A 26,275-nucleotide genomic window follows, 5' to 3' on the forward strand; every position below is an offset into this window, starting at 1 on the left:
TGAGTCTCCTGTACACAGAGGCCAGGCTCCTCAGGTCGTTCACGTCCTGCTGGCTTCAGCGACCTGCCCCAGAGGACACTCTGTTGATGGGGAAGGCAGGGCTGAGGGCCCACACACAGACACCTGGCACCAGGGGCAGGTAAGGTGATGCCAGCGCAGATGGCGGGCGTCTCTGGGAGGAGTCAAGGGAACTGTGACCCTCCCCCACAAGCTGAGCAAGCTGGCGGACATGTGAAAGGTGGGACCTGCGGGGGGGGGGGGGGGGGGGGGGGATGGGGACAAAGGAGAGTTGTAGAGCAGGGATGGAAGCGAGCACGAGGCCACCAACTTCTATGACAAACTTTAATGACTCGTTTCGTGCAGCTTGAGTGAAAGGGCCTGGGAGTCAGTCAACCCACAGGCCGGACACTCAGATGGCCTAGCAGCACCACCACTCTGGCCTCCTGGAGGCAGGCGGGGAACAGAAAGCCAGCCAAGAGAACATGTCCAGGTGTGCTGGGCACAGCACACGTTCGTTAGTGCCCAGGACCACAAGGATGGTGCGATGTTCACCCAGGAGGAGACATGACACACCTGAGGAGATACAAGGGTGCCAGCTGAGCAGGGCAGCTGTGGAGGCTGCACGGCGGCACCCACGAGAAATGCCCATGAACTGTGGGGGTCGCAGGGTGGGGGTCGCAGGGTGCTGGGCAGAGCAGCCCGAGGACCCCAGAGACCACGTCACCCAGACAGGTGGAGGGACAGAACCGGAGATCCATGAGTGTGCAAAGTTAAGCAGCGGTGTGAGAACTCTATTCCAGTGTGAGTGCATGAGGAGGGGGCACAGACACACACGTCAGAACCACAAACAGAAACAGGAGGACACGGGGGCTAGTGAGGAGACCCAGAGCAGCAAGTCAGGGGCAGGTCTGCCCCCGGGGGCTCCCACGAGAGCCCAGAACCAAGGTCCCGAGTTAGAGAGTCCACAGACAAGGAAGGCCCCGGCCGGGGAAGGTCTCCACCGCAGGGTCTCTCCAGCAGGAAGCAGGCCAGGCACAAACAGGGAGTGTCCGGGCACTGGCTGGAGGAGACCAGGCACGCGATGGAGGAGGTCTGGAGAGGCCCCCGGGCATGGGCTGCGTCCTCAGGCCTCACTGCTGCTGCCGCTGCCCCCTCGGCTGCTGCCTCGCTCCACCCACACAAGGCGAGCCTGCTCTTGCAAGATGCGGCCACGCACCACCTTGGCCAGCTCCTCGGCGTGGCTCCAGGCGTGGGCAGGCACCTGCACCCAGGAACACGGCAGTACCCAGAGCCACTGCTCTGTGCCCCGACACTGACGGAGCAGCTCTGAATCCCGCCAGCCTGGCCGGCCCAGGAGGCCCCTGGAGAGAAGGGTGGTGATCAGGGCAGGCTGCACATGTGTCCACACACACACACACACACATACGCACCATACACAATATATGTACAGACATACATGACAGACAATACACGTAACACACATGAATACATCCTGATACACAATACACAAAGCACACACCAATACACATTGATACAGATACACACATACAACTACAACACACACGATATACATACGAAACATGGTACATACATAATACATAACATGTGTTATACATGGCTTACCTGATACACACATGACATGAAGGTTACACGTGTGACACATGATATATGCATGATAACACAGACAAGATAGATTCACAGTGCATACTACATCTATGATACATACACACAAAACACCCAGAACATACACACACGATACACATCATACAACAGGATTATACACGAACACACGACACATGCGTATCTATGAGACACACAGTATACATACCTATGACACATACATACACATGATACACAAAATGTGGTCTGACCCATGCTACAGACCTAACCCTCTCTAAAGATAAATACCCACAACACACATACAGGATACAAACATACAGATGCAGAGACAGAGGCTTCCACAAGGGGGCGCCCACCCCGGGCCACCACTCACCGGATCTCCCGGACATTCTTCTCCGTCACCTCCACGTGGATGACGATGGGGTAGACCTCACTCTGCACCAACTCCCGCACGCCCCGTGCACCCAGCTCCAACAGACAGTGCTTCTTCACAGACAGACAGACAGACAGACAGCTTACTCCTGGGCCCACCTCCCTGCCGCACCCATCCAGGCACCACCTCCCGGGGGAAAGCCCTGCTTCATTGGCAAGGAACCAAAGGAGACTGCAGACCCAAGTTCATGAGTGACCTGGAGGAAGGTCAGGTCCCTCTGCACCTGGCTCTCAAACCCCCACCAGCCGCCTCCCTGCCGCCCCCGGCAGCAAGCAGGACAGTGGAAGTTCAGACACAAGGATGCTCAGGTAAGCAACACCAGCCCACTCCTCAGGGGACCCCCAAGAGTTACGGTCCTGACCCAACCAGCACAGGGAGAGCAATGAAGAGCCCACAGGGAAGCCCAGATGCTGACTCTGGATCCCAAACGGCAGCCTACCCTGCTTCAGCGCTTACCTTCCCAACAGATTCCTGGATGGCACGGATCCTGCCGCCTAGCCCGGGGGTGGCAGGACAGGCCTTGGGGGCTCCGGGAGCAGAGGATGTGCACTGTTCCTCTCCAGAGAGGCTTTCTGTGGAGAGAAAGGACATGCAGGGTCCAGGGCCACCCAGACGCACACCCTTCCAGCCCCTCGCCAATCCACCCACCCGCCTCGGCGGCAGGCTCACCTGCGGGGCACACTTGGAAATCCAGCCTGGAGCTGGGCAGATCCAGCAGGTTTCGGATGAGCCGAGGCGCCAGGCACTCGGGCAGGAGCACCACAGGCCGCAGGGCAGACACCAAGAGTGGCCGCACCAGGCTGTAGGGTTTGAGGCTTCGCTCTGGCTCTGCAGAGGAGAGGGTGTGGGAGAGGTGAGGGGCTCCACAGGGATAAAGGCAACACCCCCTTCTGCCGCCTATCTTTCTTTCCTGGGTCCTGCTAAATTCCTACACACAGACAAGACAGACACACACACACAACACACACACAAGAGCTGGGACTCTTGCAGGAGGCGTCTTTCTGACCGTGTCTCAGATCTGCCCCCTACAGGCCACTTCCCACTCTGCACTTAGGGGGAGAGGCTTCCAAATGGTCAGCCATCAACCCTATCAGGGGACTTCCTGCTTTTTAATGCACTGCTGACTTTCCAAACATCCCAGGGCAAAGGCCGCACCCTCCCAGTGGTGACAAAAGCACTGCCTCGGGGCCTGCCTGGGGAGAATACAGCACCTGATCTTGCTCCTGCCTTAGCTGCCTGCGAGGTCAGGGCTTTTTGCCAGAAGCTCAAAGTCACCGTGCACCTGACTCTGTCAGCCCAGGTAACTTCCATGAGCCACCCCAAGCTCAAGTCACACCTTCCTACGTCCCTAGCACACGCTACAGGGCAGCTCGCTCTAACTACACTGTCTCCTACTAGACAGGGAGGCCCTGAGCAAGAGGTTGCTGAGTGCCCTGGACCCCAGACCCTCTCTCTGCACCCACCCTCCTCCAAAGTCACCTCCCACACCACACTCCAGTGACTATACATGAGCCCTCCCTCCTATCAGCAGGCTCCTTTTCCTCTCTGGATGCCCCAGTTGAAAGGGCCTCCCCTCCAAAAGCTTTCCTAACCTCGGGATCTGTGATACCCCTCAGAAGTACTGCTTCCTCTTCTGGCTCCTCCCCAGCCCCTTCCTCTCCTTGGTGTGGTAGGTGGGGCTGGCGTCAACCCTCATCAGAGCCACACACATACCCACACCAGCACCCACCAATGGGCTATCTTCAATCCATCCCACCACCAGGGAGCCTTGTCCCTCGAGAGCGTCCCCACTGCCAAGCCAGGGGCCACTCAGAGGCACAAAGAGCACCCGAGCATCGGGGATGCTCCCCATGCCCTCAGATTCACCTGAGCAGGGCTCCGCCGGTGGCTGCTCCGCCGAGTCTCCCGCAGCGGCCCCTGCAGGCTTGGGCCTCACCAGCCCCAGGGCTCGCTTCTTCAGCTAGGTGCACAAGAAATATCATCACGCTAAGCACAAGCCATCCCACCAACGAGGGGAAGCCGAGGGGGTACAGGGCCACTGCTGTCTGGGCTCAACAGGTCCACACATAACACATCCACCCACATCCCATTCTCCATCCCCAGCCCAGCCCAGGCTAGCCCAGGACAGCCCAGGCATTCTCTCTTCCACTGCACCAGCAGCAAAACCTTGGGGAGGAATTCAACGACACACTATTCAGCCAAAGCTGGACAACTATGATGTAAGCACAGGGAGCGGGCACTAGGTCCCAGACAAGCATGGACTCATAGCTTGCTGGCCAAGCGGTGGGAAAACAACCCTCTGGCAGCCACAGAGTGGCGAGCAGAGCAACACGGCTGCATGCTCTTGGCAATCTGCCTGGAACACACACTCCCTGGCAATGCTCCAGCAATGGGGTCTCCCAGGGACCTTATCAGGGAAGCCCACTTTACCATGGGCACAGTGGTGACCCAGCCTGGGGTCTGAAAAAGAGAATATTGCTGTTCTCGGGTGCCCACGGTGTAGTGGACATATTCCTGAGCACAGGGCCCAACCCAGTCCATCCCATCTCTCAGCCATCCTGCCCAAGAAAACTAATGCCCTCCGTTTCCTAGACACCCAGGTAGATAGGATAAATCCACTGCTATGGTAAAGCAGGACCCCCCTCTCCTCTTTCCTCAAGGATGGCAGAATATTCAGCCCGACCCTCCCTCTGGACACTAGCCTGCTGATCTGTCGCTGATGCCTCTCCCTGCCCACTGTGCCTGCTTACATTGCTCCGGGGGCTCCGGTGCCTGCTGGAATGCATATATTTTTCCTGGACTTCCAGAAGCTGCTGAGCTCTGCAGGAGGAAGTGGGGTCACACACTTAAAGGGAAAAGCAAGTCCCAACTTCTTCCCCTCTGATTCATCCTATCCCAGAAGGCAGTGAGGGAATCCAGGAGGAAGAGAGCTACATCCCTGGACCGGGCCCCACAGGCTCCCTCCCACCCCAGGCTTCCAGCATCACCTCTGATAATTGGGCACGGTACCCCGGTCCAGGTCCCGTAAGGTGAGGGGGTCGACTCGAGTGCAGAACCATTCCTGCCTCCGCTTGTACGCTGGGTCCACCAGCCGTAGGATCTCTTGGGCTTTCACACAAAGGGCATGGGGGTCCGCCCGCTCGGGCAGGGAGAGGTTGGCTCGAATGTAGAAGGGCTCCGACCCCGGCCCCTTTGCCCAGGAATCCAGGGCCTCATGGAAGGACTGACAGGCTAGGTTTGGCAGGGCAGGGAGAACATAGGAGGCTAGTGAGCCCAGGGATCAGCTTCAAGGGACTTCAGGAGCCAATGAAATGTCCCTCTATGGTACCCTCTATGGTACCGAGCTTCAAGGAGCTTCTTCAAGTGAGGTACAGAAGAGGCAGGGGTTTCCTTGAAGCTCCCTAGTCCCTAAGAAACAGCGCCAGGGCCCAAAGCCAAGTCTCTGGGGCTCCTAATGCAGTGTTCCTTTCACAGCTAGTGCTTGCCAAATGCAGAAAGAGGACACAAGCACCCACAAAAAGGAGACCACAGCCCTGCGGGAGACCGAGTCATAGGCCTCTGCATCTGCTTCTGGGCCCTTCTGTTCCTACCCACACCCCCAGACGGAAGGAGCCGTCACTGGCTGGGTCTCGTGAGTTCAACAGGTTCTCCCGTAGGCCAGACTTACCCTTGGAGTCCAGCCGGAAGGGGAGCGTAGAGCCATGGTTCCAGGGTAAGGTCCTCTGCTGGGCTTCAGCTTCCAGGCCCGCCTTCTCCAGGCCAGTGCCTTCTGCCCTTGGCTGAGGAACGCAGGCAGACAGTGAATGATTTCAGGGATGCAGCTCTGTCAGGATGCCGTCATCCTGCCCCGCCTCCCACTCTACAGAATCAGATGTTACTCACAGCAGGCTGAGGTCAGAGCAACCTCAGCCAGTGCCCCTAGAAGCCCCACCTAGCTGCCCCGCCAACCAATGTCCACCCTTGTTAAAGCAGAACTCTCATCCCCAGAGACCAGGGAGAGAGGGGTCTCACCTCTTTCTGTTCTGTCCTGGCTGACCCAGGCCCAGACAGCACCCTTCGCACCACTGCCCCAGACCATCTGTCTCCGAGGACAGGCAGGCTCTCTGGACTCTTATCCTGGGGCTCCAGGCCCCCAGGAGGACTCCAGCCAGACACCCGGATGGCCAGAGACCTGAGAAAAAGGGGAAGAAGATGGGACCAAGAGTGCAGTCAGTAATGTAACAGTGTACATGGAAAGCAACTGTGATTCTGCTGCCTAAACAGGCCTTGAGTGTCAACCCAGGGCTGGTGCTCTTGAAGTGCTCTGCACCACCTTCCCCCTCTCCCCAGCCTGGCCATACTAGCACTGGCTGCTTCAAAACTCTAGCCCGACACAGCTTCTCCCTCCCCACCCACAAAACCCCACCCCTACTACCCCGGCAGCATCTCCTGAGCCAAGGTTTTGTATTTTCTCTTCCATCCTGCCCAGCCTGTACCCGTGACACCAAACCCAGTGTCTAACACACTGCCTGCCTTGCTCATGGCCCCAGCAGGGAGGCTCTGTTAGAATCTAATCTGGAAGCAGCTTCTCAGGATGGGCTCAGAGGGCAGGGAGAGGCTTCAGGGGAAGAAACCTTAGGGTCACATCTCAGAATGGAACAGAAGTAATTTGTGACAACGGTGAGGAGTCAGGGCTCCGGGGTGATGGGAAGCTTGCAGTGAAGCACAGGATTTATGGGACGTCTGATACCAACAGAGGCAGTGAGAAATTCTGGGTGCCAGAGGGCTCCCCAACACCACAGTCGGCTCCCTGATTACCAACCTAGAATCCTGACAGTTCCCAGAGAAACCAGCTGGACCCTGCCAACAGTCTGCGGCACAGGGAGGCCTCTGTCCGCCTCACTCCCTTACACAATGGGGGCCACTGACTCTACAGCCAGAGACATGCCAAGATCCCCATGGTGACAGAGTCCTGCCCAGCCCTGGATGAGAAAGTGGTACCGCTCTGGTGGCCAGTGGCAGACGAACTGACCCCAAGTCTCTTCCCTGAGCCTGAGGCTAAGTCCAGCTGGGAAGGAGAGTCTCCTCTCCCAGCAGCGCCTCTGCCCTACCTCACAGCACTCACACTGCCTCCTGCAGCTGGCACCGGTCCCAGGGTGGCTTGCCCTGGTTCACGGAGGTGATGGGGAAAAGCCTAGGCAGAATGCAAAAGTCTGAGGCTCGTCCAGCCGGCAGGTAGAGAAAGATATTCTAGAAGACTCCACTCGGTATGTCCAACCCACGGCACGCAGGCCACCCTGGGTAACAATCAGCGCAGCCCAACACAAAACCATAAATCACCTAAAACACTATGAGGAGGTTTTCTCTTTTTTTTTTTTTTTTGCCATTTTTTTGTAACTCAGTTTCATAGCATATAAACTGTGAGGATGACAGTCTGGTGTTGAAATGTCCTAAGTCTGGACTTGCCTTCATTAAACCCTACCCTGGCCTCACAGGAATGAGCTGGCTGCTTGTCCGTAAGATGAGGATGACAGCGGCGCCCCTCTGCCCCTGTGGGTGCGAGGGCCAGACGAAAGATGAACAAGGAGAGCAGTTGTGAACCACAGTGGCTGTGGAATTCCCCAGGGCCCAGACTGATTCTGTTCTTGGCAGAACAGGATACAAAATGCAATCTTGCCTCCTCTCCGGTAAACTGGACCATACTCCTAGGCAGGGTCTCAGGTACCCCAGGCTGTCTCTATATATACTTGAAGGTGACCTTGAACTTCTGATGCCTCTGCCTCCCAAATGCTGAGATTACAGGCATGCATCAACATAGCCAGTTTACGCAGTGTACTTGAAGGGAGTAGTCTTGACAACTGAGCCACATCCCCAAGCCTGGACCACTGTCTCATGAGCCTTTGATTAGGTGTAAGGTAAGAAAAGCAGAGAGAAGAGCCATAGAGGGAAACAGCGTCAAGGCTCGACTAACCACTAACCCCTGTATCCCACTCCTCAGCCCCGGCTCACCCCAGCCTGTCCAGCCATGAGTGGAAATGCAGTGTGCTCTCAGCACTATGCCCTCACGGAAGGTTCTCAAGACACTCCGGCCACGCTGATGGGATCACTCAAAAGGTAAAGGTACCTGCGGTTAAGCCTAGTGGCCTAGGGTCCATTTGTGGGACCCACATGATAGAAAAAGAAGACCAAATCCCACAGATTGCCCTCTGACCTCCACACCTGCTCTATGGCACACAAACCACACCCACACACACACACACACATCAAATAAACAAAATAGAATTTTTAGGGGAAAAACAAACACGTTGGCTCTTGTAAGGGGCCAGGTAAGATTGTCAGGTAAGATTGCGGATGAGCCCACTGGCCCAGTTTCCTGAACTGCTGCAAACCCACAGCCCACAGCCATCATTCTTAACTGCATCAGAACAGCTGCTCTGCGATTCCTCTTACACCCCTGGCACCCTCCTCTGGAGCACTGTGGACACACACCCCTCCCAGGAGCCCCCAAAGGACCCTGTGACTTCCCTGCGCCTCATGAGCAAGCAGCCCTCACTGAGCACTCGTCTGTGTGGGAATGGTGTGCAGCGATCCCCTTGTTTGGGTCTTCAGCAGATTCTGAGGAGGGGAGAAAGCAGGGCACCATAGCTGACCCTGACCCTGTCTGAGACTAAGGCACTGGGGCCTGGGAAGGACAGGGCTCCCCACACTACCTCTGCCATGTCAGAGAACCTGTCATTTCTGCCAGCGGTGAGTGGTCACGGACCCTGTGGCCTGTGAGTGTCTCTGTCCCAGGGCACTGTAGGTTGATCTCCAGGCTGTATGTGTGACTGAGTCATATCAGTCAGGGGCCGGGATGCTGAGGCTGGAGCCTGCCACACAACACTAAGTGCATTAATGCTTCTGGCAATGATACTACCATGTTAGAGATGTGGGAAACTGAGGCACAAAGAAGTTATCCCTTGCCAGGGGTGGCCCAAATGGTATGTAGGAGGCCTGGACGGAGACTGTTAGAACTTTCTCTGGGTGTGGTCACAAGGTTCTAGAGATCTCTAAGGCCATGAAGTATAGACAGGGGCAGGGTTCTGCTGAGGCAGCAGGCCAACTTTCTCTAACTCTCTCCTAGGATGCCTTGCCTCACATCATTCTTGGACTCCCCCATTATCTCCCCCCCATCTTCTAGCTCTACCACACACACCCCAGTGCCTGACTGCCCACTGTTCCTGCTCTACCCTGTCCCTAACAGGGGAGTGAAGAGGCCGGGGGCGGGGGGTGACAGAGTTAGTAACTAAGGCTCCAGAGCCATGTGTACGGCACCCAGCATGTGCACAAGCAGACTGAAGACAGACGTGTCCAAACTACACCAGCCTCGGTGGCTTTGGACAATTCCTGACCAGGCTCTGGGATGGGAGCAGTTGCTGAATCAACATCAGGACCTGAGTTTGGATGCCTGGTACCCACAGGGAAGCCAGACACTGTCTGCATCATCAGCGCCAGGGAAGAAGCAGAAACAGGAAGGTCCCAAGATCCTTGGCCAGCTGGCCTAGCCAAACAGCAACACACACAAACACACCACACCATGCAGGGAATTGAGGTAGACAGCCATGCAGGAAGTCACCAGCCTGAACGCCGGCCTCCACAGTTGCACATGCATGCCCTCCACACATCTGCCAGCACACCTGTGCATGTATGCGCTCTCATATTCTACCACACAGATCGTGTTTGCCTGCGTACACACACACCCAGCCATATGGGCTCTGTATAGCTCTGTAGTAGCTAGAATACAAGAGTGAGCCAGGTACTGTTTAATTTGGGGACCCTGAAAAAAAGGGGGACCCCAGGGACAGGCATTGTCACAGATCCAAAAGCAGGGCACTGGGACACTGGGAAATTAAGACCAAGTTGCTAGCTGTTTATTGCTACCCTGGGGTCTTGGGGGTCTGCCCGAGACACCAGGGTAGCAATAAACAGCAAGATCTGAACTCAAGGCACTGGATACAGAGCAAGCTTCTCCCCACCTTGCCACAGGGATCCAGGTGGGTCACCCTGGCCTGCAGGTAGATGAGGGCCTGTCCCCCTCCTTTCTCTCTCTAGTCTGTATTCTTCCTCCAACTCCCTCTTCCCCAGAACAGCATGAGCAGCAGAGGTGACCCTGGCGATTGCAGCCCAAGCCCAGGAGGGTTGGGCCAGAGCCTCACTCCCGGGCCTGCATCCTGGCGCCCCCTGGAACAGAGCCAGGACCCCGCTGCAAGCCAGGCTGGAGGAAAGGCCACACAGCAGGCAGGAAGGGAGGCACCTCCGCCCCTTCCCCCATAAGCACGTCCTGCACAGGCAGAGACAATGTCACCCTGGGCCCACTGCCGACACTGGGATTGCAACAGGAGCAAGGGGTGGAGGGTGGGTGGGTGGGGTGCTAGAGGCCTGGCCAAGCTGCCTCTAGGAGGCAGGAGGCCTCTGGTCCTGCTCTGCCCTCATCTGTTTGACCTGAGATCCCCCTAACCCTAACCCCATCTCACACTGGCTGGCATCCAGTACTTCCCAAGGCTTTCCTAAAACCCAAGTGTGATCTGGTCCCTGAAGGTGGCTCTGGCGCTTTTCAGCTGAGTGGCCTTAAACAAATTCATTAACGTTGTGTACTTATGAACCAGGGACAATCAAAACAACACCTAGTCCCAGGAGAGAAGCAGCTAGCAGCTGCCCTGGCGTAGAACAGCAGCGGAATCCTCCCAGGCATCTAATTCACACAAGCCAAAATCCACATGTCCTCGCCCACTGGGACTCATCTGGCCCGAACTTTCACCTTCCATCTCCCCTTCTTCCTTCCTCACTGACTCCAGGCCCTTCCTGGCCAACCTTTTCTTTCTAAAGCAGCTCTGAGTTCAAAGGTCATGGGGGGGGAGGGATTAGGGGAGTGTCCTTCCCCCTGTGGACAGAGTGGGTCATTTTCAGGGCATCCTGCTCTAATGTTTTGTAACCTCTGTTTTGGGTTTGTGGCCACAAGGGCTACAGGGGCTCTTGTGATGTCTCTGGCCATTGTAAGTGACTCAGTGTCTCAGTTGGGTCCTGCCCTCAAGGAACTCAGAGCAGAGATGACGCGCTTGAAGGAAGCTGGAATGAGGGCATCGAGAGCAGCAAATACTGAGCCTGGCGGAGATGGACGCTTTGTTCACATGAGCCAGACATTTCCAGACACCCACATGCAGAAGAGATTACTGTTGCCCTTTAGCCTGTGAGGAAACTGAGGCCCTGGGGACTGTGAGCAGCCAGGCCCACAGCAGACAATGGTACAAGATTTGAATCCAGGGGCTACCAGCGTCTGAAGACCTTGCTATTCACAGATGCCTGGAGCAGAGGCGTGGCCTGCTGCCTCCCAGCTGAGCGAGGCCCCTCTGTAGCCCTGTGACACCCAAACCCTACCCCACCATCCTGGAGTGCTGCCTACCTATTGAGAAGGTCCAGGCCACAGCCCCGGGCCAGGAGGCCTTCCGGCTTTCCCAAAGGCCACACACTGTCAGATGAAGATGATGAAGAGAGGCCGGGGGACCAGGGCTTAAGGGTCACACTCCCTGGGGAGGAAGAGGGAGGTCAGGGGTTTAGAAAACAGGGCAATGAAAAAGGCCTTCAGCTGAAAAAACGCCTTTGCAGGCTAGCGGCCCCAGAAGCACAGAGCTCAGTCAGGGCCATTGGGTGAGGCTCCAGTTTCCTAAAGGAGGAAGAGGTGGGCAGGAACAGCACACCCAGGAGCAGGTGTGAAAGCTGGACCCTATTTCTCACAAGCTTCCCACACAGCCTTCCTGCCTGGTCAGGGGCACAGACAGGTCATGGGGAAGGGAAGACAGGCCAAAAGAGCAGGTAGCACACAGGATCTAGGCCAGCGGCAAGGAACCCTCCCATGTGACCCTCCCCCAGAGCCCTGGGAATTACCTGTGATATCCGACATGCTGCTAAAAGACCTGAAGGGAGAGGAGACAGGGGTGGTACATGAGACCTGTGACTGACCCTCTGCCCCACCTCCTGTCTCAGTCCCCCAACAAACACTGACCAGGTCCCAGGCCCAGGCCACCCAGGCCTCCCAGACCCCTAAAGCCACAAGGCAAGGAGTTAATTGCTTTGATTCACAACTGGCTTGTCCTTCACCTCCCCTGACCTCTGACCCTGCGATCACCCTCCTTTGCTACCTCTGGACCTTGGCTCCTACTTCCTGAGTTAGGTCACCCTCCTCACAGCCACCCCTGTGAGAGCAGGTTTCTTCACAGCAAGCCTGTGGCCACCACAGCTTCCTCCAGCCCAACCTCCCATCAGGAGGCCACTTAGAGGGGGAAAGGCAGTGATGGGAAGGACCAGGAGACAGGAAATCCCACATCCTGCTCTGGCCATTTCGGATGTGGCTGGGTTTTCTGGCCTGCCTGCTGCTGCCACTGCTGTTGACTGAAGCCGGGGCCTGGCTTTCTTGCTTTGGGTACCCTGCCCCTGGGAACCTTCTCTGCATCCCCAACCTTGCCAACCAGGCTTCTAAGGTTGAAAACCTGAGGTCTCAGGCTGCCTGCAGTGACCTGCCCACCCGAGTACTGGGCTCCAGCTGAGCCTACCCTGCCCTTTGGCCTTACCCTGACCCGATTTGGTTCCTCTTTGGACTTCACTGTTTCTACAGCTCTGACAGCTATGGGGCAGTCAGGCGAGCGGACTGCTGGTCCTGCCTGACTTTACCAGCTAACTCGGAATGCATGGCTGTTCAGGAATCCTTCCTTGCTGAGGGGCTCCTGCTGCCCCCAGCAGGTTACCTCTTAGGGGGCTCCGGGTCCTCCTCACGCTGCCGGCGGAGGATGGAGCCAGCACTGGGTGGAAAGGGCAGGATGGAGAGCCGGTTGATCTCCTTCTCGCTGTCTGTGGCTTCCTCCTGCAACCCCAGGATAAAGCCTGGTCACATCCAGCTCACCTACCCCAGCCCTCAGCTCACGACCTGGGGCCCAGGACAAGGAAAAGGTATACAAGACTGCAGTTTAGAGGGCTCCCCACACCCGTGGGCTCCAGGAGAGGCTTAGCCAGTGAAGCTCCTTCTGAACAAGTGTGAGAACCTGAGCTGGAGCCCTAGCTCCCACACAAGAAGCTGGGCATGGTGGCACACACTTGTAATCCCAGTGATGGGGAGCCCCAAGACAGGAAGATCCCTGTGCAATGCTAGCCAGTCAGCAGGGCCCACTCAGACAACTCCGGATCCCAGGGAGAGGTTGTCTCAAAAACTGTCAAGGTAAGAGCCAAAGAGGCTGCTCAATGGTTAGGCTCTCAGAGGACCCAAGTTCCACTCCCAGCACCCACACTGGGCACTCCCAACTACTTCTAATACTAGCTCCCAGGGACCAGACATCTCTGCCTTCTGAGGGTACGAATGCTCTCGGGCACATACCCACACACAGATAAGCACACATACATCTAATTAAAAATGAAAAGAATTTAAAGAAAAAAAAAAAAAAACAACTAGGTGGATGGCTCCCAAAGAATGACAATCAAGTGTCTTCTGGTCTCCATACGCACACACACAGGTGTACATGCACACATATGCACATCAGAAACACCTGCACATACAAACACACATGAAACAAACAAACAGTTTTCAGCCTCCCAGGCCTCGCTGCCCTTGTCTGTGACGTGCAATGGTTGGCAAACTGGACACAATGGGCGTGTTGGCAACATAGGCGAATTCCAGGCTCCCCTCACCACCACCCCCCCCGTGTTTGCGGTAGGTGGCATCTCACCGAGGTGTGAGGCTCAGATCCCCCGGCTTCTCCTGGAGCTTCCGGGCCTCCCAGTGGGGATGGGAACTCGCTGAGGCTCCAGGTGCTGCTGAGGTTGGAGCACAAGGAGTGGGAGGAGGCGCAGGCCTGCCAGAGGATGAGGCGAGGGAGGAGATGAGCAGGGTGAGCCCAGGCTGGCTCAGTTAGTCCTGCACACCTGCCGAGTGCCGGGCAGAGGGTGCCACACCCAGGCCTTCACGGAGCCCATGTCTCAAAAGGGGGCAGACTACAAGCCAGCAGAGGAACTAAATCACCCCAAAATCGAGGGCAGCAGAAGGCACAGAGCACAGTAGAGGCCCCGCCCTGCCTGGTACAGTAGTGCTTTCTGGGCAAAGTGGGATTTGAGCTGCAGAGGCAGGATATGGGGGTACTAGCTAGGTATAGTTGGGAAGGAAGATCTGGGCATGTGCACATGCAGAGGCCCTGAGGCAGGACTGTGACAGAGTCTAGGATTTGCAATACTGAGATCCATAGGACCAGGCTAAGGGGGTGGAGAGGCCCAGCCTCCTGGGCCTGGGGGCCAGAACTGGCCTGTCTTTACCTCAGAGCAAAAACCACTAAGGTTCTGACACATAAGAGGTCACATACTCATGTCTCTTCCTTCTACTCCTCCAGGCCTGCAGGCTCAGGACAAGTGACCAAAAACAGGAAACAGCAGAGCTCCTGGCAGAGCCCAAGCCCGCTGTCTGATTTCCCAGGGGTCCAGGTCCTGTGCCAGTATCACCTGACTGTGTGACCTTCAGCAGACCCCTGACCCTCTCTGGGCTCCCGAACTATAAAAAGATCGGAGCAGCCGTTCTCTGGTGGGACTTCAAGGTCCATACGACACTAGCCTAGCCACCTCTGAGAGTCTTCCGCATCCAGGCTTGCAGAATGTTTGCCGTCAGCAGAAACCCAGAGGCCAGCCCACAACCTCTCAGCTGTAAGCTATTGTTAATCTCAACCGGGGTCCCACCCAGCTGAGGTCCCTCACTCAGGCCCCACATGTTCCCAGCTCTGGCCAAGAGCTCGAAGTGGAGGTCCAGTCTTAAACCAGAATAGTTTTGTTTTGTTTCCCCCACTGAAAGAAGGATGCCCAAACCCACAGCACCCCAGCCCCTGGGTGCCATACTTCTGGCCCCACTCACCTTGAGACAGGAGGCCCCCTGCGTCCGCTGCAGCTGCGCCTCCAGCATGGCCTTGGCCCCCTCCAGGCTGGTGACTGTGGTGAGCAGCTCATCACGCTCCGCTTCTAGTCCCCGAACCTGCTTGCGGTACTGATCCTTCTCGATGAGGCTCTGGGAGTACTGCAGCTGGATCCGGTCTCGGCTCTGGATTGCCTGGAGAGAGCAGGGTAGCCAGCCTCTGAGGGGGTCACACTGGCTCAGTGGGCTGGATGGGAGAAGAACGGTGCTGTCGCCTGTGGGACACTGTCTTTATGGGACCCTGTGGTTAGCATCGGCTCATTTCATCTATACGCAGATGGATGAGGATAGCAGCTCTCAACCTGTGGGCCAAGACCCCACTGAGCAACCCTCTAGCTCCAAAAATATCTACATTATGATTTACAATTGTAGCAAAAATTGATTATGAAAATAATTGTATGGTTGGGGTTGACCACAGATGAGGGACTGTATTAAAGGGTTGCAGCACTAGGAAGGTCGACAACCACTGGACCAAGGGGGCTGACCACTGGTCTCACTCGCAGGTAGAAAATCACCACCACTAGGGCTACAGGTAGCTCTGGCTGGAAAGGCTAGAGTCCAGGAACACCACAGCCCTACAACTAAGATGCTTTCTAGCTGGATACTAGTGGCACATGCCATTAAATCCCAGCACTCAGGAGGCAAAGGCAGGCAGATCTCAGTTCGAGGCCAGCCTGGTCTACAGAGGGAGTTCCAGGACATCCAGGGTTACACAGAGAAACCCTGTCTCAAAACAAAACAAAACAAAACAAAACAAAACAAAACAAAACAAAAAAAGATGCTTCCAAGAGACCCACTGTGCACCCAACTTTAATCACAACTCTCGGGTCCCTACAAGTGCCAGAAATCCAACCCAGCCAGGTGCAGCCAACGTTCTTTCCTCCCTCGAAGTCCCTGAGATGTAGACCCAGGCCCAGACTAGCCCATACTGCTTCTATGGGAGCTGGGATCAAAGGCCTGGGGACTGGAAGTAGTCGGGTGGCCCCAAGGCACTAGAATCACAATGCCAGGCATGACACCTCAAACCTACATTCTAAAGGCTCCCAGGGGATCCAGAGGACCATCCTAACATGTGTGGTAGGAACGCCACCTCCTGCCCAGCTGACAGGGGCGCCCTCCCACACAGTGGACAGGGACATAAAGGAACTGGTCTGAGGTCCTCAGGCACCCTTCAGCCCTCACAGGAGACAGGCCTGTAATGCCAGGAACACAAAGCCAAAACCTTTGGGAATCTCTCCATCAGCACATATTTGCAGAACAGAGATGCATGCGGGAGGATCTCGGAGGGCAGGGCAGCTCAGACTTAAGGTGAGGCTCTCAAGTGCCCAAGGGAAAAGGCAGAGTGTCTGGCTGCAATCCGAGGACCCCTGTGTCATTCACCAAGGGGCTGGGCCCAGCTGTAGTGCTGCCTGCCTGTGTGGGCCCCGTGCAATGAGAGGATTGGAGCAGAGCCTCTGGGAGAGCGAGGGCCATATCGGACCAGTGGGCATCTGAGGCCCGCGTTTCACAATCCAGAATATTCACAGGCTTGCCTGGGTATACGTGAAGATGCTTCCCCATCCCCCTGGCCTGCCAGCCTCATCTCAATTTTTAATGTCTCTTCCTTCAATCCCAATCCTGCCTCCATCTCCTCCTCCTCCTCCTCCTCCTCCTCCTCCTCCTCCTCCTCCTCCTCCTCCCTAAGTCAGAGCCAGGCATGGGGTGAGCGGTGGTGCCTCGTAGCAGGCCGTGGCTCACCTGGTCCCGCTCTTTCTCAATCTCCTCCAGCTGGGCCAGCACAGTGGCCATGCGGTGCTTATAGAGGTCACAGTCCTTCAGCAGCGTTCGGTGTTTGAGCCGCAGATCCTCCATGTCCTGCAGGTACTGTGGGCAGGGCAGGGGGGCCAGCCTCAGAACCCCAAAACCCCAGGCACAAGTGCCCACCTCTCCAGCAGGATACCCTCAACCGCTGTCTTTGTCTCACTGAGCCTCGACTCTCCTAGGTCATAAGACAGGCTTGATAGTTCCAACGGCACCCCCCATGCCAACTTTGGCCTCCCACGGAAGCTTCAGCCCGGAACCCCCTTTCTTTCCTCAACTGCAGTCTACAGCTCTGTGAACTGTGTCCGGGTCCCAGGGGTGCACCCTGGGCGCCTCCTTACCAAGAACACCCTCTCCAGGAGTGAAAGCCTTGGAGTTGAAGATTTATTTTCCTATTTAATTTTTGAGTATGTGTACATATGTGTGTGTGTGTTGGGGAGGGGGCATGGGTGCCTGAGTGCAGATGTCAACAAACAGATGAGGGCAACTGACATGGCATTCGCAGCCCCTGGAAGCAACCTGACATGCGTGCTCAGAACTGAACTGGGATCTGAACCCAGGTCCTTTTGCATACTAGGCGAGCACTCTACCAGTGAGACAAATCCCCAAACCCTGTGGGCTTTTTTCAAAGAATCGTTTTGTTTTTCCTTTTCTGGAGTCTTAGATGTGTTTACTGATGACTCGGCAATGCCCTAACAGACCCTACTGACCCACAAGGATGGAGGAGAGTGGATGAATGAGCCCAGTGCCTGGGGAAGACATCACTGGAAGCCCGCTGGGGTACACTGGCAATGCCTGGCATTGTCCCCCTCCCCAGGGCATTTAGCAGAAGTCGGAATGGGGGTGGGGCGGCAGACAGTGGTCCCTACCTTGTCCCGAAGCTCCTCGGCCCACTGTAGCTCGCCCTGCACAGCGTGCAGCTTCTGACACAGCTCCTGCCTGCTGTCCTGCGCCTCCCTCCAGTCATGCTCCAGGATGTCCAGCAGGATGCGTTCAGAGCCTGCAGCCCCTGGCCGGCTCATCTCCTGCAGGGTGAAGGGGGAGGCCACCTCAACCCCCGGCCCTCCAAAGCCCCTTGGGCACATGGAGGAAGGGGAGACACACAGCCCTCAACTCTCCAAATCAGCCAAGGGTCTACTATCCCAGGCTTTGGCACCTGGGCCTCAGTTCCCGTATGTGGAGGGTGGTGTGGCCCCTCCAGCCCCATTTTCCTGCACAAGACATGTGCAGTTCAGGGAGGAGAGCGGATGAAGGTGTGCTCTGAGCTCAGCTAGGACCGTGGCTGCAAACAAAACACTAGCCCAAACCCACTTGCTCTGCTCCCACACCTCGCACTCTTCCTAAGGTCTCCTCCCACTCCTCCAACTACAGGCTTTCAACAGGCCGGTCTCACATGTGAGCTCAGGCTCCTGGGCCCACATCGAGTCAAGCACCCCCAAACCCACAAAGTAAACAATGTTGTTCCCACTTTCCACGTGGAATAATGGCAAGTCCACACTGCCACTGACCTGATCGAGGTCACCAAGAACGTCCTGGGGCCACCCAGACCCAGGGGCTGTCTCAACCACTTCAGGGTCAGAGATTCCTTCACAAATTCCAGATAAGCCAGTGGTGGCCCAGGTCTACAATCTCAGCACTCAGACAAGTTCCATCTCAGTTCCACAGAGATGGAGAAAGGGGGATCGGGAGAAGTTCAAGGCCAGCCTGGGCTATATACTGAGACCCGTCTCAAAAAAAAAACCTAAGTCTGCCAAGCACGGTGGCTCACACCTGTAATTCCAGCACTCAGGAGGTAGAGGCAGGAGGATTACCACAGATATGAGGGCAGTCTGTCTACATAACAACCAGTTCTAGATCAGCCAGGCCTAGAGTGAACCCCAGCCAAAACAAAACGATCCTAACAGCAAGAAAACCCGGGGCTGGTCACAGCCCTAGGCTTGATCTCTAAAATCACACCTTAAAAGAGAAATTGGGTACCTACAAAACAAAGTAAGCTGGGCCCCTGGGGGCTCATGGAGACTGAACCACCAATCAAAGAGCACGCATGAGCTGGACCTTAGAACCTCTACATATATGTAGCAGATGTGCAGTGTGGTTAACACGTGGATCCCCTGACCCTGGGAGTAGGGACTGTCTCTGACTCCGTTGCCTGCCTTTGGATCCCTTTCCCTTAGCTGGGATGCCTTGTCAGACCCCAGCGGGAGAGGACACGCTCAGTCCTGCTGCGACTTGAGGTGTCAGGGTGGGCTGGGATGCCATGGGACCCTCCCCTTCTCTGAGAAGGCGAGGTAAGAATGTGGGGAGGGGGCATGAGGGTGGGACTGGAAGGAGAGGAGGGAGGGGGTCGTGATCAGGCTGTCAAGAGATTAAATAAATAATAAATAGATAGATAGATGAAAGAAGTACATAAATAAAATGAAAAAAAAGAGAGAAATTAGAACCCCTCTTTCTAGGAAAATGCCCACATACACTTAGGGGTACAATTTATGGGGTGCAGAGACTTCTGGAGGTTTGGCCATAGACCCAGACTGAACCACCAGGGAGAGCAGTGTGCTGAGGGCCCTCCGCTGAGAGCTCCAGGAGAGAAGAGAACCCCACTTTCCTCAGCCTCTGGTGCACTCACACTCCCAGCATCAAGGCCCTACCTGCTGAAGTCCCTCCTGGAGCTCCTGCAGTGAGGCCGTCAGCCGCTGGTTCTCAGCCCGAAGCTCGGAGAGAAGATCCGCACCATCCGGCTCCTTCTCCTTCTCTTCAGCCCCAGGCAGTGGGCCCCTGGCCCTCCGCAGCAGCGCACACTCCTCCTCCAGCCGGCTGACTTTGAGCTTGAGCTGATCCACCTGAGGACCAAGACAGGAGTCAGCCTCGACTGGACCCACGGGAAACCACTCCGAGGTGCCCCAGGTCCCTGAGAAGCCTAAGCGGGAGTTCACCTCAGGCTTGCCTCTGAAGAGGAGCCAGGAGTGAAGGGGACAAAGCCAAGGCTATCCTCCCAGGAACAGCCATGACAACAATTTGGCCAATGTCAATATGAACTGAGCGAGGCCTTGAGCAAAGCTTGCCTCTGGCTAATGCCTCTCTGGGTCTCCTAATGTAGACCAGAAAGAAGAGAAAGTGATGGGCCTGAGTCCTCATGTGGCCCAGGAGCCAACAAGGATTACCCCTCCAGCACAGACCCCACCCACCCAGCCCCCAACACACACCGGAGAGTTGGGGCACCTTCAGGAAATTCTTCACAAAGGAACTGTGCCTACAATCTCAGCACTCAGGAGGCTGAAGCAGGAAGCTTGCCAAAACTTCAAAGCCACTAAATTCCAAATCAGCCTGGGCTACATAATGAGACCCTGTCTTTAAGGAAAGAGAAAAGAAAATCCTTACGAAGAGGTTTTCTCCAAAAGATGGGATTGCTGGCTCATGCCCAACACTCCTACATACAGGTTTAGGCTTCAGTATTTACCTGCCGCCTGTATTCTGCCATCCTAAACAAGTCCCTCATCTCCTCCCGGCAACAGCTTTATCGTCAGCACATGGACCTGTCCCCCTCCCCGTGCCTCCCGTGCTGTTAAGAACTGAAGAAGACAATGACAAGGCAGAGCAGGCTGTGAGGCCACCACGGGTGAGACACTGCCATTGTGGAGCTTTAAAGAAAGCCCAGAGCCCTGGCCTGCCACCAGCTCAGTGTGGGAAGACAGAGCCTGGCTTGGGAACTGGGTGGGGATGGGCAGCTGGTGATAGCAACTTGGCCCAAGGGCCGACACGCATGGTCAGTTTGCTAGAGTACAGTGTTCTCGACCAGAGATGTTTGCCAAATGCATGTGGGATCCGGGGTGGCCAGGCTGAGAGAAGGGCAACAGGTGCAGGCCATCAGTGAGGTCACCATGGGGGAAAGAGCACAAGAGAACCAATGCCTGATATATCCTAGCAGTGTCCTGGTCCACAGAACGACTGTTGGTCCTCCGGGCCCCGGAGCCCAGAACAGCGCATACATACACACCCCAGTCTGAGGCTGGGTCAGCAGCTCCTCAAATTAACAGCCCACTCCTCCTCCACAGAGACTCAGGAAGTCTTGACCCCCCGCATTCCTTTCCACTCACAAAACATGCTTTGTGACCCAGCGGAGAGAGACAGCTGGTTTCAAGGGCCCGGTCTGGCCACGCCCTTTGCAGCAAACCGCAGCTGCACACCCAGGTTCCTGCCTGACCCTCAGGCCAGCCAGCTTCCCCAGTGAGCTCAGAAGACAGGTCCCCGGGCGAGCCCCAGGAAACCCGGATGCCTTTAATCCCAGTGTATAAACTCCTGAGCACGAAATTACAGTGTTCAGCCCTTAAATTTATGTTGCTTAGAAATAACAGCTCATTAACTTTACACCCTATAAAACACAGCATTAAATCAGCCACCACAGACACCTGTCCGTGGTGGGAGGAAACCCAGCTGCCGAGCCAGGCCCCGTTGGCTGCTCAACACCTCACCTGCGAGGCCTCCTTAGACTTTAAGACAGGAAAAGCTCCAAGACACGCAGCTGGATGTGGGGCTTCCTCTGTTCATCCCATCTCCTCGCTCTCTACCCACTAAACGCAAGGGCAGCCACTGGAGCATGAGCACCACAGGTGGCAAAGAAACCTTCCCAGCACCTTCTCCAGCAGCCCCAGACACACACGGGTCATCTCCCAGTCACATATGAACAGACCCACCTCACAAAGAGGATGCCAGCGGGCCTGCCACAGCCTCTGGGAGCCCTGCTTCGACAGAGACCATCACACTGCCCTCTCTGAGGAGTGGGCCCCTTCAGCAAAAACCCGACAGAGCCCCCACGTCAGTGTCAGAAAAAGAGGAACAGCTCTGGGGAAGAAGGAAGATCCCGCCGCCCCTCAGCAAGGCAGGCAGCAAAGCCTCTTCACTCTCCGGATGTTTGGAGAGAGCGCTAAACAACCTTTCTGTGCCTCAGTTTCCTCCTCCAGCAATGAGAACCACAACAGGGCCCAACCCCAATGGGGAAGTGAAAAGTGGGCGCAGGGGAAACATTAGGACGGAGCCTCACGCTCAGGGGTACCTCACAATGTTATGCCATCCTCACAGTGACCTGTTACTTTAATGTTGGGGAAACTGAGGCACAGAGTCACCAACCTGGTCCCATGTGACACTGCAACTGAGAGCAATCTGAATCTCCACTTAGCACCAAGTACGAAGCAGTTGTGCAGACGACGGCCATCCAATCGGCTCTTGACTGCAAACACACCACCTACGTCTCAAGTGGGACATCAGCAGTCTGGGCTCCCCTGCCCCCAAATTGAGCCAGCCAGCATGTACAAACCCAGACAATGGTGTCCCAGAGTTCCCATGACCCCCCCCCCATGCCTCCAGTCATCACCAACAACACTGAAGACAGGCTTGTCCGAGAGGGGCCTCCAAATAATACGGTCAGAACCCACTGTGAACTCATTCGTAAAGTGGGCCTGCTCTGTGCTGCTGGCCCAGGAAACCTCTGACCCACATGACCTCTCAGTGCTTGGCACAACACACGGTGGTCATCAAACATGGCAGACACAGTCCGTTAGGAGTTCCAAGAAGAACGGAGGAGAGTGAGAGAGGGGATCCATCCCCCAACTTTTGAGAGACCCTTAGTCTTTGAAAAGCAACCTGGGGGCCTGCTGGAGAGGCACCAGTCCACTGGCCAGAAACAGGCAGAATGGCATCCCCAGGAGGAGGCCTGCCCGGGTACCAGGCAGGTGCAGCTCATACGTAGGCTGAGACCTTGAACAAGCCCCTTTTACCAGCATCTTTTCTGAGGAATGGGGCCTGAGCAACGTGTCTCCATTGGTGAGGACAAGATGAGGCCGCTCCGGGAACCTGGGCCAGGTGTCTGTGATGGCTGGCTGGCTGACGGAATGCAGGGTGGGAGCACGACCTGCCTCTACATCTGACAGTCCCAGCCCCGAGCCTGCTGAATCCTTACAGCCCAAAGTTTCGCCATCTTGACACTACTGACACTTAGAGCTTCATGAACGTATTGTGGGGCTATCCTGGGCACTTTAGGCCATGTGGCAGCCTCCTTAGCCTCTACTTACCAAATGCTAATGTCATCATCCTGGCGTGACAACCAAAACTATTCCCCGAGGGTAGGGATAGGCCTCAGCACAGGGATTGCCTAGCATGCCCTTGGGGTTCCTATCTCCACATAAACAAGACACCTGTAATCCCAGCATTTGGGAGGTGGAAGCAAGAGGTTCAAAAGTTCAAGACTATCCTCAGCTACATATCAAGCTCAAGGCCAGTTTGGGATACTTCAGACCCTACCTCCAAATAATAGTAATAAAATAAAACTATTCCCAGAAGGACCGCGTACAGGCATAATGTTATTCTGCAACACACTTTTTTTTTTCCCCCTCGTGACATGGTTTCTTTGTGTAGCCCTGGCTGTCCTGGACTCACTTTGTAGACCAGGCTGGCCTGGAACTCACAGAGATCCACCTGCCTCTGCCTCCCTGAGCGCTGGGATTACAGGCGTGAGCCCCCCCTCCCCCCCAGCATCCAGCTCTGCAATACACACTTTTAAAACTGCCACCAACAGCCATGTGCTTTGTGTGAGTGTTAATTTGTGAACCAGTCACAAAATAACGCAGTATGAACACAGAGTAGTGGGTCCTTCTGTTGACAACCATGTCCATCTTTTTTCGCATCTCCAAATGTCTCCCTTCTCCGCCCTACCCCGCCGTCCCTACCCCTCGGCCTACCGCCAGCTGCAGGTCTCTGCTGCGCAGCACCGCTGAGTTCTTCTCCTCACTGAGTTGAGCCAGGCGCATGGCGATCATGTAGTTCTCGTCCTTGAGCCGCAGCAGCTCCAGGCTGCCCGCCTCCCAGTCCTCCCGCAGCCGCTGGCAGCGCTCCTGAGCCTGCTGCTGCTCCCGCAGCCTCTGCTCCAGCCCTGCCCGCTCCTCCTCCAGTGCCCGGCCCCGGGCCTGCAGTTGCTGCTCTCTCTGCAACTGGCTCTTTCGAGCTTCCCGAAGCCTCCGGACCTCAGTCATCAAGAACTGAGTCAGGCCCTCGGGCCCCTCCTCATCTGCCAGGTCAGGGAGGGGGGAAAAAAAAAAAAAAGAACGTTCAGGAGAGTAAAATAAAATCCAGGAAGATGCTGGACCGCAAAGAAGAACTCAAAGCATAAAATCACTAGAGGAAAAATTCTGGAAGATATTTTTGCTATTATTGGACAGGGAAGGTCTTCCCAAACAAGGCATAAAATCCAAGAGTTATGAGAGAGAGAAAAAAAAGTGGACAAATCTGTATTAAAATAAAGTTAAAAAAAAAAAAAAAACTCTGACCAGGTGGCAGTGGCACATGTCTTTAAACCCGGCATTACTGAGGCTTAGGTAGGCGGATCTCTGAGCTGACGACCAGCCTGGTCTACAGAGTTCCAGGACAGCCAGGGGCTGTCTCAAAAATCCAAAACAAAACTCTGTAGGGTGAAAGAGGTAATAAAGTTAAAGGACAAGCAAAAAAGAAAAAAAAAAAAGTAGCCAAAAATTGTAATGGGACTCAAAGCCATAATACACAGAGTTCTCATAAAACAACAAGAAAAGCAGACAACTAAATAAAAACATGAGAATGAAAACCAAACACACGTTTCAATCCACCAGCATGAACAGTAGTGTTTGTTAGCTTCGTTCTTTATGCTGGACAGTGTGTATCAACTTATTTAAAAGTATGTAATACTACTGCCCCACCCATCTTGCTTCCCTACTGCTCACTACACTGTAAACTACCAGCCACATCACTTAAGAAAACTCAAACCTGGCTGGGCAGTGGTGGCACGCGCCTTTGATCCCAGCACTTGGGAGGCAGGGGCAGGAGGATCTCTGAGTTTGAGGCCAGCCTGGTCCTACAGAGTGAGTTTCAGGACAGCCAGGGCTACACAGAGAAACCCTGTCTCTACAGAAAACAAACAAAAAACAGAAGACAGAAACCTGAAACATGATTTTTTTTTTTTTTTTAACGTAACTGTCTGGCAAAAATGTTTCAAACTCATGCCCGGGACTCATAAAGGTACAGCAAATTGGACCCTGACCCACACTCTGCTTGGGGCAGAGGCGCTATGGTCGTAAGACACTGAAGATCCATACGTTCTTTGAGAAACCCCACTCCAGAAACTCTCCTCCAGCTCAGGGTAGAAATGCACAGAGAGGAGAGAACGTTACAAAACCGGCAGCAACCCGGTTGCCCACCAGCACAGGGTTCCACAGTGAGTGAGGTCACAGCTCCGCTCCTACACGTTTCTTAGACTGTCACTTCAAACAAGCGGAATCAGCCATTTTACAGAAAAAATAAATAGATAGATAGATAGATAGATAGATAGATAAATAAAGCTAGGTCCTGAGTAAAGGCTCAAGCACGGAGCCTTGCCAACTGTCCCCCCGAACCAGAAAAGACACAAGGACGGGGCTGTGGAGTCAAAGCTGGCTTGCGACTCACTAGGTAGCCTAGGCTGGCCTTGAACTCGGTCCTGCCCCTGCCTCCTGAGTGTTAGCACCGCCGCACTGGGTTTGAACATCTTATTACATTTCTTTATCTGGGGGAGGGAAGCATGCAGGCGGAATGCAAAGGACAGTTCAGGGCTCAGTTCTCTCTCTCTACTGTGTGGGCCCAGGGAACTGAACTCAGGCGCTCAGGCTTGCTGGCCAAGTGGCGTTACCCACTGAGCCATCTCTCACTGACTCGTGAACGCTTATGTTCGGGAAGATTCTCAGGGAGCACGAGTCATGCTAAGCAGTGGACTCTGAACTCTGGACCCGGCCTACCCTCACCTACAGTGGGGGCCTGGCTAAACTTCTGCGGTCTGTGCCTCGGTTTCTTTATCCGTCCGACAGGTGTAGTGGGAGCAGGTCCCCGGTGCGGCTCGGGGTAAGAGCCCTCTGCCCTGGCGGTGAGGACAGGGCCCCCACCGAGACTGCTCACCAAGGATCATGGAGCAGCGTTGGGCAGGCTCCTGGCCTGTGAGCAGTGTGAAGTGTTCTGGGTAGTAGAATTCCAGCGCTTCCAGGAAGGCCTCGAAGCCTCTCTTGCCTCGGCAGCGGAGGATGTCTATGAGACGCCCTGAGGGGAAGGGTTGCAGCAGGGGTCAGGAGGAGGGCTTCTCCCGGAGCCCCTGCTCTCCACCCTCACAGTGCTCCAGGGCTCACGTTCCCCAGATTTTTGGGTTGTGACACACACAGGGGCCTGTCCCAACACATCAGGGAGCAAAGCTCAGCCTGCCCTGGCTAGAACACCAGACCCTCCCCACAGCACCTGCAGTGCGGCAGGTCCTCAGCACCACAGAGACACAGACACAGATACAGACACACACACACACACACACATACACACACACACACACACACCCCAGACCCTCCCCACAGCACCTGCCCTGCAGCAGGTCCTCAGCACCACAGACACAGACATAGACACAGACACAGATACAGACACACACACACACACACACACAC

General features: G+C 55.5%; 1 protein-coding gene across 3 annotated transcripts in view; it reads right to left on the reverse strand.

Moving 5' to 3' along the window:
- Positions 1-328: 328 nt before the first annotated feature.
- The window catches only part of Card10 (caspase recruitment domain family member 10), a 26,951-nt gene continuing 1,004 nt past the window's right edge, over positions 329-26,275 (reverse strand). The window contains exons 3-21 of one of the 3 annotated variants that reach the window (XM_055603123.1): positions 25,749-25,886; positions 23,534-23,859; positions 19,451-19,642; positions 17,675-17,830; positions 16,743-16,868; positions 14,949-15,131; positions 13,783-13,908; positions 12,811-12,926; positions 11,954-11,982; positions 11,472-11,595; positions 6,065-6,224; positions 5,721-5,832; positions 5,041-5,284; positions 4,804-4,873; positions 3,920-4,013; positions 2,723-2,881; positions 2,510-2,625; positions 1,994-2,106; positions 329-1,361 (exon numbers count right to left, since the gene is read on the reverse strand). In XM_055603123.1, the coding sequence (XP_055459098.1) occupies positions 1,124-1,361; positions 1,994-2,106; positions 2,510-2,625; positions 2,723-2,881; positions 3,920-4,013; positions 4,804-4,873; positions 5,041-5,284; positions 5,721-5,832; positions 6,065-6,224; positions 11,472-11,595; positions 11,954-11,982; positions 12,811-12,926; positions 13,783-13,908; positions 14,949-15,131; positions 16,743-16,868; positions 17,675-17,830; positions 19,451-19,642; positions 23,534-23,859; positions 25,749-25,886 (2,822 nt within the window). In that variant the 3' untranslated portion in view covers positions 329-1,123. Of the gene's footprint in view, positions 1,362-1,993; positions 2,107-2,509; positions 2,626-2,722; positions 2,882-3,919; positions 4,014-4,803; positions 4,874-5,040; positions 5,285-5,720; positions 5,833-6,064; positions 6,225-11,471; positions 11,596-11,953; positions 11,983-12,810; positions 12,927-13,782; positions 13,909-14,948; positions 15,141-16,742; positions 16,869-17,674; positions 17,831-19,450; positions 19,643-23,533; positions 23,860-25,748; positions 25,887-26,275 lie in introns of all 3 variants that reach the window. The other 2 variants (XM_055603122.1, XM_055603121.1) reach the window with 2 other exon arrangements.

Source organism: Psammomys obesus, unplaced genomic scaffold, assembly GCF_907164565.1.
Source record: "Psammomys obesus unplaced genomic scaffold, mPsaObe1.curated_primary_1811, whole genome shotgun sequence".
In the NCBI taxonomy this organism is placed as follows: Eukaryota; Metazoa; Chordata; class Mammalia; order Rodentia; family Muridae; genus Psammomys; species Psammomys obesus.